The sequence below is a fragment of the Nothoprocta perdicaria genome, unplaced genomic scaffold (assembly GCF_003342845.1).
Source record: "Nothoprocta perdicaria isolate Ctin4 unplaced genomic scaffold, notPer1 scaffold_268, whole genome shotgun sequence".
NCBI classification, from domain to species: Eukaryota; Metazoa; Chordata; class Aves; order Tinamiformes; family Tinamidae; genus Nothoprocta; species Nothoprocta perdicaria.
This window is the reverse complement of record NW_020455497.1, coordinates 85,264-97,530: the sequence shown is the minus strand read 5'-3', so window position 1 is coordinate 97,530 and position 12,267 is coordinate 85,264. Positions and strand designations below refer to the sequence as shown.

General features: G+C 41.9%; 1 protein-coding gene across 2 annotated transcripts in view; it reads left to right on the top strand.

Moving 5' to 3' along the window:
* The window catches only part of FHOD3 (formin homology 2 domain containing 3), a 363,251-nt gene extending 351,917 nt beyond the window's left edge, over window positions 1-11,334 (top strand). For both annotated transcript variants that reach the window (XM_026040807.1, XM_026040808.1), the window contains one exon: window positions 10,299-11,334. In XM_026040807.1, coding sequence (XP_025896592.1) covers window positions 10,299-10,381 — 83 coding nt within the window. In that variant the 3' untranslated portion in view covers window positions 10,382-11,334. The remainder of the gene's footprint in view (window positions 1-10,298) is intronic.
* Window positions 11,335-12,267: the final 933 nt, after the last annotated feature.

Sequence of the window (12,267 nt, the reverse complement as noted above, 5' to 3'; positions counted from 1 at the left end):
GAGGTCAACAACTGGCTGTGCCGCTGGTCTTGGCAACAGGGTTTTGGCTTCTATGACCACAGGACTCTGATGATTACCAGCTAGGGGTACACGATGGGAACCACCTGAACAAGAAGGGCAGGCATGTGTTTGCCAAGAGACTGGCTAATCTTGTTAGGAGAGCTTTAAACTAAACAAGAAGGGGGAAGGGGAGTGTCACACAGACTGGGCAATCAATCCCACACAGCCTAAGTCAACGAGCATCCAGCAGGCATATGGTGATGGGGAAGTACGGCTAGGACATGATTATAGAGGGTGCTCTTTCACATCTCCTGGGAAAAGTTCAGGCTCGATTACCTCCCTGAAATGCCTATACACCAATGCGCGGAACCATGGGGAGTAAGCAAGACGAGCTGGAGATCTGTGTGCGGTCCCAGCACCACAATCTCATAGGAATCACAGAAACGTGGTGGGATAGCTCAAATGACTGGAGTGCTGTCATGGAGGGCTATGTGCTCTTTAGGAAGGACAGGCTTGGAAGGCGAGGTGGTGGAGTTGCTCTGTATGTGAGAGAGCAACTGGAATGCATGGAGCTCAGCCTGGGAGTGGATGATGAGGGGGTGGAGAGCTTGTGGGTAAGGGTTAAAGGGCAGGCCAACGTGGGAGACACTGTGGTGGGTGTCTGCTGCAGGCCGCCTGACCAGGAGGAGGAGGCCTCATGGTCACAAGCCCTGGTTTTTGTGGGGGACTTTAACCACCCTGACATCAGCTGGAAAGACAGCACAGTGAGGCACAAATGGTCCTGGAAGTTTCTACAGTGTGTCAATGACAACTTTTTGACACAGGTTGTGGAGGAGCCGACGAGGAGAGGTGGGCTACTGGACCTCATACTAACAAACAGAGAGGGACTTGTTGGAGGTGGGGGGCAACCTTGGCTGCAGTGATGACGAGTTGGTGGAGTTCAGGATCCAACGAGGAGGAGGCAGGGCAGTAAGTAGCCTTGCCACCCTGGACTTCAGGAGGGCCGACTTTAGCCTCTTCAGAGACCTGCTGGGAAAGATCCCATGGGCTAGGGCTCTAGAAGGAAAAGGGGCCCAGGAGAGCTGGTTAGTTTTCAAGCGGCATTTCCTCCATGCCCAGCAACAGTGCATCCGTGTGCGTAAGAAGTCAGGCAGAGGGGGCAGGAGGCCTGCACGGATGAACAGGGAGCTCCTGGCAAAACTCCAACAGAAGAAGGCAGCATACAAAATGTGGAAGGAAGGACAGGCCCCTTGGGAGAAGTACAGGAATGTTGTCAGGGAATGCAGGGATGCTACAAGGAAAGCCAAGGCACATTTGGAACTAAATCTGGCACGGGATGTTAAGAATAACAAGAATTTCTTCAAATATATTAACAACAAGAGGAAGGTCAGGGAGAATGTGGGTCCACTAGCGAATGGGGTGGGTGCCCTGGTTACGGAAAACATGGAGAAAGCAGAGCTGCTGAATGCTGCCTTTGCTTTGGTGTTTGTCAGGGGCAGCCCTCTAGAATCCCAGGCCCTAGGGATGCAAGAGGAAGAGGTGGAGAGAGGAACGCTTACCCTGAGTAGAGGAAGAGTGGGTCAGAGAGCACCTAAGGAAACTCGACACACCCAAATCTATGGGCCCTGATGGGATACACCCCAGGGTGTTGCGGGAACTGGCGGATGTCATAGCCAAGCTGCTTGCCATCATCTTCGGAAGGTCCTGGAGAACGGGGCAGGTGGACTGGAAGAAAGCCAATGTCACTCCGGTCTTCAAAAACGTCAAGAAGGAGGATCTGGGCAACTACAGGCCGGTGAGCCTCACCTCCATCCCCAGAAAAGTGATGGAACAGCTCATCCTGGCTGCTGTCTCCAGACACGCGGAGGAGAAAAAGGTGCTCAGGAGTAGCCAGCATGGACTGACCAAAGGGAAATCATGCTTGACTAACCTGATCGCCTTCTATGAAGGAGTGACTAGCTGGATAGATGAGGGCAGAGTGGTGGATGTCATCTATCTGGACTTCAGCAAGGCTTTTGACACCGTCCCTCACAGCATCCTCCTGAGCAAGCTCTGAAGGTGTGGGATAGATGAGTAGGCGGGAAGGTGGATTAGGAATTGGCTCGATGGCAGGGTGCAGAGAGTGGTAGTCAGTGGCGCGAAGTCCAGTTGGAGACCTGTAGTTAGCGATGTCCTCCAGGGGTCGGTCCTCGGTCCGGTCCTGTTCAACTTATTCATTAACGACCTGGATGAAGGGCTGGAGTGCTCCCTCAGCAAGTTTGCCGATGATACCAAACTGGGAGGATTAGCTGGGCTGTGGTGCCATCCAGAGGGACCTGGACAGACTGGACGACTGGGCGGTGAGAAATCTCATGAAGTTCAATAAGGGCAAGTGCAGGGTGCTTCACTTGGGGAGGAATAACCCCGGACACCAGTACAGATTAGGGGTGGACCAGCTGGAGAGCAGGCCCGCTGAGAGGGACCTGGGTGTTGTGGTGGATGACAAGATGACCATGAGGCAGCAGTGTGCCCTGGTGGCCAAGAAGGCCAACGGGATCCTGGGGTGCATTAAGAAGAGCGTCTCCAGCAGGTCGAGAGAGGTGATCGTCCTCCTCTACACAGCCCTGGTAAGGCCACATCTGGAGCACTGCATCCAGTTCTAGGCTCCCTAGTTGAAGAGGGATGTGGAGCTGCTGGAGAGAGTCCAGCGCAGGGCTACGAGGATGATCAGGGGCCTGGAACATCTGCCCTATGAGCAAAGGCTGAGAGAGCTGGGCCTGTTCAGCCTGGAGAAGAGAAGGCTGAGGGGGCACCTGATCAGTGTGTATAAATACCTCAAGGGAGGGAGTGAGGAGGAGGAGGCCGGGCTCTTTTCTGTGGTAGACAGCGATAGGACTAGAGGAAATGGCCACAAGCTGAGGCACCAAAAGTTCCACAGGAACTTAAGGAAACATTTCTTGACAGTGAGGGTGACAGAGCCCTGGCACAGGCTGCCCAGAGAGGTTGTGGAGTCTCCTTCTTTGGAGATCTTTAAAACCCACTTGGATGCAGCCCTGTGCCCCATGCTCTAGGTGACCCTGCGTGAGCAGGGGGGTTGGACTAGATGACCTCTGAGATCCCTTCCAACCTTAAGCATTCTATGATCTTTCCTTGCAATTCTGCATTATGTCTGCTTCAAAGCCATAGAATTTTTTAAAGTCTGGTTTAAAAGCCTAGGAAAAAGTTACCTTTAAAGATACTTATATTTGTTTTCCAGACTATTTTGGAGGAATTATGTGACCTTTCTGTAATTAACTTTATTTTGATGCAATTATTTATTTTTAGACTCATATCCTCAGACTTTGCTTGAAACAGAATTATTTTATATGAGGAAAATGAGGAAAAGTAACAGATTCCATCACCAGTAACTGGCGATACTGTGGAATGTATTACTCGTTCAAAATTCAGCAACCCTTTTTTTTTTTTTAAAAAAAAAAAAAAAGAAGTATGAGAAGTCATTGCATTGATTGGGGAAGGCAAAATTAAATACATGGTTATTATGAAATCACATATCTTTTATCCCCATTTATTTTGGTTTACAGAGAGAAAGCAGAGAGATGTTGAACATAACACAATTCACACAATTCAAAAACATTCACATGCCTGGGTATGTAAGGTTATAAACACAGAAGACATCACACAGGGACAAGGAGAAAGCAGCTGCTATATTGAGTTACTTGTCCTCAGTGACCTTACAGTGGCTGTCACTGCCTGTGAATAAATGCCAGCATAGCTGCTCCATGGAGCAGAGGTGGCCACTGTTCAGAGCTTGTTCTTAGCAAAGAATACATCCTGATAGTAATATAAGCTCTGTAGCCATTTAAAAAAAAATTTTTGATTAATACATCCCAGCAGGATCCCACAACATTACTGAAACACCGCTATGCCCTTGTGCGATGTCTCCTTCAGTTGGATGTCGTTCCCAACTGGAGATTGTTCTCTAGTGGAACAATCAATGTGAGGCCTCTGCAACCTCCTGTGGGCCTATCCATACAGGTTTTCAGGTGCTAGAATTTCCCTGACAATTTCTTGGCCAAATGGCATTTTCTTTATTACAAGAAAGAACAAGCTGATGGCACACTGGCAAGAAGTGAGCAGAGGGTGAGAAGTAAGAGATACAAAGCTATGTTGGAAATAAAGCTATGTGTGTTCACAAAAGTCTGGTACTGACATTTTCTACAGAAATACTTTTGTTACGGTTTATACTTTTACTACTTTTTAACAGTAGTTTTATGTAAAAAGCTAATTGCCAAGAGGTACAAATACATCATTTAATTACTGCCACTTTGCCATTCACTCTGAATTCATTCACATTACCCTCTGTCTTCTTTTTATTTGGCATTTTTAAAGATATAGTTCAAGGCTTTGAACTCTTGGCACAGAATTAATTCCCAAAATTGGGATATATAGCACTTGGAATAGTACAACATAACATATGGTTGGGTTGCACACTATTACCCTTAATTTGGTAGAATATGTATTTGGTTTGGTTTCCTTCCATATTAAAATGGCTTTAAAGTTTAACCTAGGTCAGCAGTAAGCGCCTTTTTTACGTCATTCTTCCTTCTTCAAAGATTTTTTTTCCAGCATCTAAGTAAGAAATCAGAAGCTGTCAGTTGCTGTCTGACTAGATCACTCTGTTATTAGAACAAGTACTTCATTTGAGAACCAGAAAAGATAAGAACAAGTTTGCTTTACATGTTGCATAGGAAAGAATGCAGTAACAAAGCGGTAGCTTTCCAGAAAAGCAGCAAAACCACAGTTACCAGAGAGAGCCCTCTGCTGCCATAAATTTGTTTAACGTGAGGGTTAGTGAGGACAGGACTCCGACTACATTTTCGTACAAGTGTCAAGTATGTCAAGTCTCTGTTAGGACATGAAAAACAAGTACATACAAAACTGCTCTGAATTTTATTTTGCTCATCTGTATAGCATAAAAGGGAATCCTACTCTGAAACAATTGTTACCAAAAATCTAAATACATGTGTGTCTCTCTAGGTAGAATAACACCATGTGATCAGCATACTCAAAAGTTTCTGTTTTGATCACAGTTGTTTTAAGTCTGGTAGGCATGTAAACGTGATTCCTTGTAATGTTTTATTTCCTAGCACAGATTGCTAATGGAGGCAATTACATTCCACAGAGCCTTTGTGTTCAAAGATGGTCACACTTCACTGCCAAAGTCCCTCTTGGACTGACAGTTCTGAGTTTATAAGTCTGAGCTATCCCCTTAGCAAAAGCCTAATACCTAATAATACATCACTTAAAAATAGACTTTAAGTCACTTTGATATTTCAAATGGAATTTAAAGGCTGTGCACCCAACGCTAGTGTGAGATGACTTGCTTTCTGTATCCCATTTCCTGCCTTTTTTTTGTCCTGTGTATTGTCAAAGTATAGGCTAGTCTTGCAAATACCGTGAAGTATCACATTTCCATTTATACTCAATTGTTGGTAAGCTATTACACTCCCCATGTTATACCTATTCATAGTGGAGTCACTTCTGATCGATGAAGTTAAGTGGGAGAAATGATGGAAGGGATGCAGCAGGGTTGTATTTAATAGAAACTTTTTACAGAAGTTCTGAAAACAAGGGAATTTTGTCATAGAAAGTTTTCAAGGAAGGAAAGAATTCCTTCTTCTCTGCTTTACTATTGACACTCCCTAAGTGGCAGTATATAAAATGCTTAAAGCTACAAAGACGTATCTGGAAACATTTATATTCAACAGATTCGGCTAAACGTTAAATATTACTTTAAAAACAGGATCATCTTCATGCAACCCAAGTTGTCTAGAGCAATGTATTTCTTACTCCCTAAAGCATAACCCACCTGAAGATGAAAAACAAGTTGAGCTTTTTTACAAAAAGCCACTTTGTCCTTTTCCTTCCTCTTTATATCACAGAAGGGTATCTCTGGTGTACCAGGAGACATTTGAACAATACATTTGTTGTTGAGAGAGACTGTGCTGGCCATCAGATGCTGTTGAGATTGGAAACAAAGCCACGGGGCAATACCACCTCCTTGCCTAGAGTTTCCTATATGACGATGCAGACAAAGAATACTCTTCAGTTGACTGTGCTTCAGAATGGTGCTTAATGAAATTCAAAAGTTCACCCCAAAATACCTTAGGAAAAACTCTGTACATGACACTTAACAATTTAGGCCTGTTCTAAACAACAACAACAACTAAACAGCAGTCCATGCTTGCCTGAGAGTAAGTATTGCTTACTGCAAGATAGCAGATAGTGATATAAAATATACAAATATAAAAGAGAAGTAGAAGGGATAATTAAGGGTATCTGGTGCAAATTGCCATTGCTGGACTCATTGTGTAAAATTCAAGACAATATATTAAGTGTAAATACTGAGAAATAGACTAGGTGTGTTGTGAACTGGCGTGTGGAAGGGAAGCAGTAGGAATGATGGAGCTGATTAGTGTTGCATCTTATAATCTCATTGATTTTTCTTCTGCCTTTGCTGTGTAATTTATAGCCGACAGCTGCTTAGAGTTTTTTTAATTTCAAATCAGCAGCTGTTAACTTTGTTACCTTTGAAGCTGTGCCCTATAAAAAGTTTTGTGGATTCCATATCTTCTTACACTATGAATGACACAAATTTCTGTGATTTCTAAAGCAGCAGAATTGCCATACTTATGCCCAAAATAGTTTTAAGTGATTGAAATCACATTTTAAGTGATTTGTTCACAGCAAAAAGTTGGAGGAGGGGAAATTGGGGATGCTGTTTCCCCTTTAAATACCTATCAATCCCTAGTTAATTCTTTTTTTCCTTGTTCCAGCTATGCAACAGTAGTTCCAGCCAAGTATAGTTTTTGATCTAACAGACGTGATCAGATTCATGGAGTTCATCATAAGCATGCTTCATTCTGCCTGGATATCAGATAAAATTCTAGATTTCCTGATTAGCAAAGAACATCATACCCTCTGACCCGCTAAAAACAACATGTGGTTTCTTGGTTAGGGGATCTCAGCAGGCCTTGCTTGTGACAAGAGTAAAAGTTATTTCTCTCTCTGTTATGTTTCTTCAGCAAATGTTTTAAAAATTGCTTAAAGAACCTAAAAGGTCATTTGAAAGCCTTATTTTTATTGTCACTGCCTCCAAAATACATTCCATAGCTCAGTTTAATGTGATCCACAGCAGGCCAAGAGTTTTTTACAAGCCAAGATATTATGTCTAGTCCAGTTAGAGACAAGGCAGAGTTCAGTGAAAAGGGGCGAGTAAAAATCTAATTTTCAGAAACTTAATTTTGCAAGGCCAGTAAAACATTGAAGGAGAATGTCTCTGTGCCTTCAATTTTGATGGCTGAAATCATTCATAATCCCTTTTAAGGTAAAAGAGCCCTGTCCAATGAGGATAGGGTTCAATGAGGATAGGTTCCAATGAGGAAAAAGTCTGAGAACTTCTGTTTAACATCATGTCAAGACAAGATTCACCCATCTCCCAGAATGTTCACCTTCCTGTAGAGAGGCTCTTTTTTTTCCTGGCCTTATCACCCAAAAATCAATGCAGAGAATACATGGGGGTTGGAACTTGTAGGCTGAGAAATCTCCATCATTGGAGATACTCAGAGTCATTTGAACATGGTCCTGAGCAATGCACTCCGGGTGTATGAACAGGGGGGTTGCACTAGATGATGTCCAGAAGTCCCTTCCAACCTCAACTATTCTGTGATTTACTTTGACATAAATAAGACCATATTTTGTTTGGTCCGTTTTATACAGTACATGATTGCTATTAGCAGGGTACCTCATCCTGTTAAATATTTACAAATAAAAGTACAACTTCTTATTCACCAATTCTTCATATCTTAGCATCTGACAAGAAAATTGTTTTGTTTTACGATGGTGATTGTACTCTGAGTGAAGTGGGGATATATGCCTGAGAGCAATCATGAACGCGGAACTGTCTGCACTGCAGAAGTTTGTTCTATGTTCAGTTTTCTGTTTCGTTTTTATCTGTGATGAGAGCAATTTTGTACTTTAGAGAGTTATCCTGTGAAAGTTTAGTTTCTTACACTCATATTTTTTTTTGTTATGACCAACAGTTTAACTGCTGCAACAATATAGCTGTTGCTGATAATTCATCTTCATTCCTGAGAGAGTAATCTCTTAGGGAGTGAAGTCCTATCCCCTTTTGAGTTCAGTGGCAGAAAATTTTGGCAGGTGTCTGGCTAGTTCTGAAAAGCAGCATGTATTAGTCCGTGTTAGCACCCCTGCTAGCAAAGCCAAGCCAGCTATGAAACCTTCCTTGGATATGTGTTTCAGAGGGTACAGAAATAAACTTGTGTTCAGGAGACTGCAAACCCAGGCAGCTCAGAAAGTGGTGCGCTCAGGGAAACCTTTGCTCCAGATAAGAAAGATATGTTTCTGCTGCAGCTTGCTAGGATTCTTTCATCACTGATATAGTTCATTTTGATATAGAAGTAACCAGTGTATGATTCATTGAGTCCCCAAGATGTTTCATAACTCTTGGCTGGAGATGAATGTTCTTCACTGTGGGTATTTGATCATCAAATTTGAGGAATCTAAAGGTGCACCAAGAATAATGGCTGATCCAGAACACTGTGTTGGGTGTTTTGTATCGTGGAGGAGAGACTAAGGCATGCACTGAAATACTTCCCTGTCCATCGGCACTTTTTTAATCTTTCTAATCTTCAGCTATATCAGTTCCATTTTATGTTGTGTAGCATTTAAGTTAAGCATTATTAAGTTAAGTTACGTTGTGCAGTTATTTAAGTTAAGCATTGTTAAACTAGGCAGATGTTATTGAATACGATTGTATGGAAAAACGGGGAAAGCTGCATACCATATAAGGCTGTGAAGGAAATTCCTTGTGGTCTTTAATAGCTATACAAATACCGTGGAAGGATGGAGTGCACCTTGAAGAAACATCTTCAAGTAAGTGTTTGACTTTCGAAGAAAAATTGCCTGTGTCGCACTCCCCACTCAGACAGTTATCCTCAGTCATTCATGAAAGTGGTTTGGCTGCTAAACGTGGGTGACATTCACTCAACCTGCATGGTGCAGAAAGTTCAACTCCTCCGTATTTTTCTTTATTTCCTTATTTTTCATATGAGTCCGTGCACTCTTCTCACTGCTGCTAGACATTTTAATGTGACCACCAAGTTTCGGTTGCACAAATTTCTTAATAAGCTAGAGGTCTTAATTAACCTACATGAGGGCAATGAAATAAGTCTTCAGCCTCTTTTTGTAAGCAGTTTCTCTAGGTTTTGCTCTCATTTCCTTCATTCTTTTGGGGCTAAGAATATATTTTGTTTCACATAAAGACATGACTTACACTTTGCATGCATCGTAAACTTGTTTATGCTGATATTGTAATGAAGGAATGTCAAAAATGTGAAGTGAACTTGGGGGTTTTTCCAATTGCACTATGGACTAAATTGCATTAATCTAAAAAGTGTGACAGAAAATGTTGAAGACAGTGATGCTTAGCGTGTGTAGTCACATAGTCACTTGTATCTGAAGACAGAATGCAAACAGAAATGGTAGAAGTTCTGTCAGAGCTGGGCTTCACATAACTTCATAGCAAAACAGAGATGGGGTTCAGATAAATTCTGAGCAAAATAAGAAACAATATTTTGACTTAGATTTTACCATTTAAATTCAGCTAAAATGCTGCAGACTAGTAATGACTAAGATGGTGCAGATGTGGGCTAGAACATGGAAATTACAGAAAAATAAAGGAAAACAAATATGAGGACATTATTTGCAAGGATTTGAGTTGACAGCAGGATTCTTACAGTTTTATCTTTCTTGTATTTTATACCTTGTAGAAAGACCTAAGAAGATTTAACAGCAAAAAATCCAGTAGAGCCCATTAAAGGTCCAATACGCCTTTTATAAGTTCTTTCTGAAACTATACAAAATAACACATTAGATGATTCTTTGTACAGACTGAGAACCTCCTGACAGAGAGAAAAGTATCTTAAAATGCTGTGGTGTTTTTCCTTAGAAGATTTTGTTGACTAAATGACACATGACAAGTGTTTTTATGCTTTTGAGTTGCTAAGTACTTGATATTTGGTTTGACATAGATATGCCAAAGATATTTGATTTGGTACTTGATATGGCATAGAGTTTTACTCAATATCTCTAAATTTGAGACCTTGAGTCTTTAGAGTTCTTTCACCTTGCATGTTAGAGTTCATTTTTCATCTGAAAGACTTGTGTAATTATTACTTCTAATTGTTTGGTTCTTCTTTCTTCTTTTTTGCCTGCCTTTGGATTTTATGACCGTACAGTAAGAAGGACACTAAAAAGCGGACTAACACCAGAAGAAGCCAAAGCATTGGGCCTGATCAGCACCTCTGAGATGCAGGTTTAATGTCCTGGAGGTGGCAACGAGAAGAGCCGTTACCTTTACCACGCGGGCTGTCCCATTCAGTGCAACGTTGTCCTGCCGGCCTCGTCTGCTGCTCCCAACATACCATCCTCTCTGTTAATTCAATTTCAGTAAGAAACAAAAAGAGAAAACCCACAACTAGGGCAGAAGAAGGGTATGTCACAGCTCAGCACTACATCCAACAATAACAAAAGAAGCGTTGAGTTCTCGTAGGTGAAAGCTTATGGCTTCTTCTCTCATAATGTGTTGACTTGGGTACGAGCAGGTTCTCTCTGAGTTATATTTCATGATGTGAACTGTATTTCTTATGTTGGCTTTCCTTGTGGCCTGTTTTAGTCATTGTAAAAATATGGCATTTTGTCAATGCAAGGAACAGTCCTTAAAGAGGCGAAATAACTCTTGTTAAAGCTGCGCCCAATCTCTGTGAAGCAGATTCATTACGCAAAGGTGCACAACTGGTGCAGTGTGCTCCTTTTTTTTTTATTTTGCCACCAAAGAATGTACAAATGTATGTGTACTTTGGTATATGTACAGAGTGAATGTGTAGATATTTATGTGTGTATCTATGCACATATAGTCAAAGTGTGAAATCACTCCCCACTGCAGTTAGTGGGGTGGTGATTTTCATGAAGGCGCCTTACAATTCCACGTGGACAGTAGGAAAAAAATGTCTTTTCATGGAAGTTTCATATTAATGAGTGGGGTTCACCCTGTGGAGTAGCAGGTGGCCTACAATACAAGTGGAAAGTCTGGGATCCTGAATTTATGTGTATTAATACACATTCATACTGTACATAAAAAAGATACACAGAGAGAAGACACAGAATACCTCCCTCTTGTTGAGCTCTGGGTGTACTTTGCGTTTGTGCAGTTTCAGAGAGTCCATGCCAACAATTTACATACTAAATACATTCACATGCTAAGATCAAGAAGTTTTGTTCACTTGCCTGTGCCCTTCATGCTGCTTTTCTCTACTGCAAGATAATGTGGTGGTGATTTTCTTTCTTTTTTTTTTTTTTTTTAATATTTGATTTGAATGTGAAGTGGCCCTGCTAAAAGCCCACCATGTTTTGCTGTTCTTTAATCTTTTTTTGTGATTATCCTTGATGTAAGTGGAGAGAGTGCCACAATGAACACTCCAATATGTTTGCCCTTATTTCACTGTTTTTTATAACTGTCCTTAGCATGTGTTTGAAGAACATTTGTTCAACTGATTTGCCTTTAAGTGGAGGACATTCACATTGATGAATTGCACCCAGTCATCCTAGCCAATGCTGAAGCATTTGAAGAGAACTGCAAAGTAACAGTAACATAAAAGGGAACTTTCTAAACCAAAGCCTGTATGTGACCAGCTGATTCTGAAAAACGCACAAGATGAACTCTTTGCATTGCCTTAGCCTGTAAGATTAAAGGTATGTCTGCACAGCAGTCATAGCTGAGGCTTCCTCCCCACTGGCTAACAGGGGAACCTGGAGCAGTTCAGTTACGGTAACATAGGGTTCAATTTTGATTGCAGAACACACCTGCAAAGTAGAGGTAAACAGTCTATCCTGAGATCCTAATGCTGTAACTATGCTGCTTCTGGCTCCGAAGCTAGGGCAGGTGTGTTCACACGTTATCCGAGTTCTTCTCCCCTATGGAGAGGATAATCTTTGAAGATTGTTCAGGATAGCAGCACCAAACAGAATAAACCTTTGAAACCTTGATCATCCATCACACTGCACTGAACATAAAACTTGAGTGTTCAGACAGCCAGGTAGCTGACAACACTGCAGTGAGATATGTGGTGAAAAGTTTTATCTATGCTCCCTCACCTCTACATTGTAACTTTTCATTCTTCATATACCATTGTCTTGGATCTTCACATG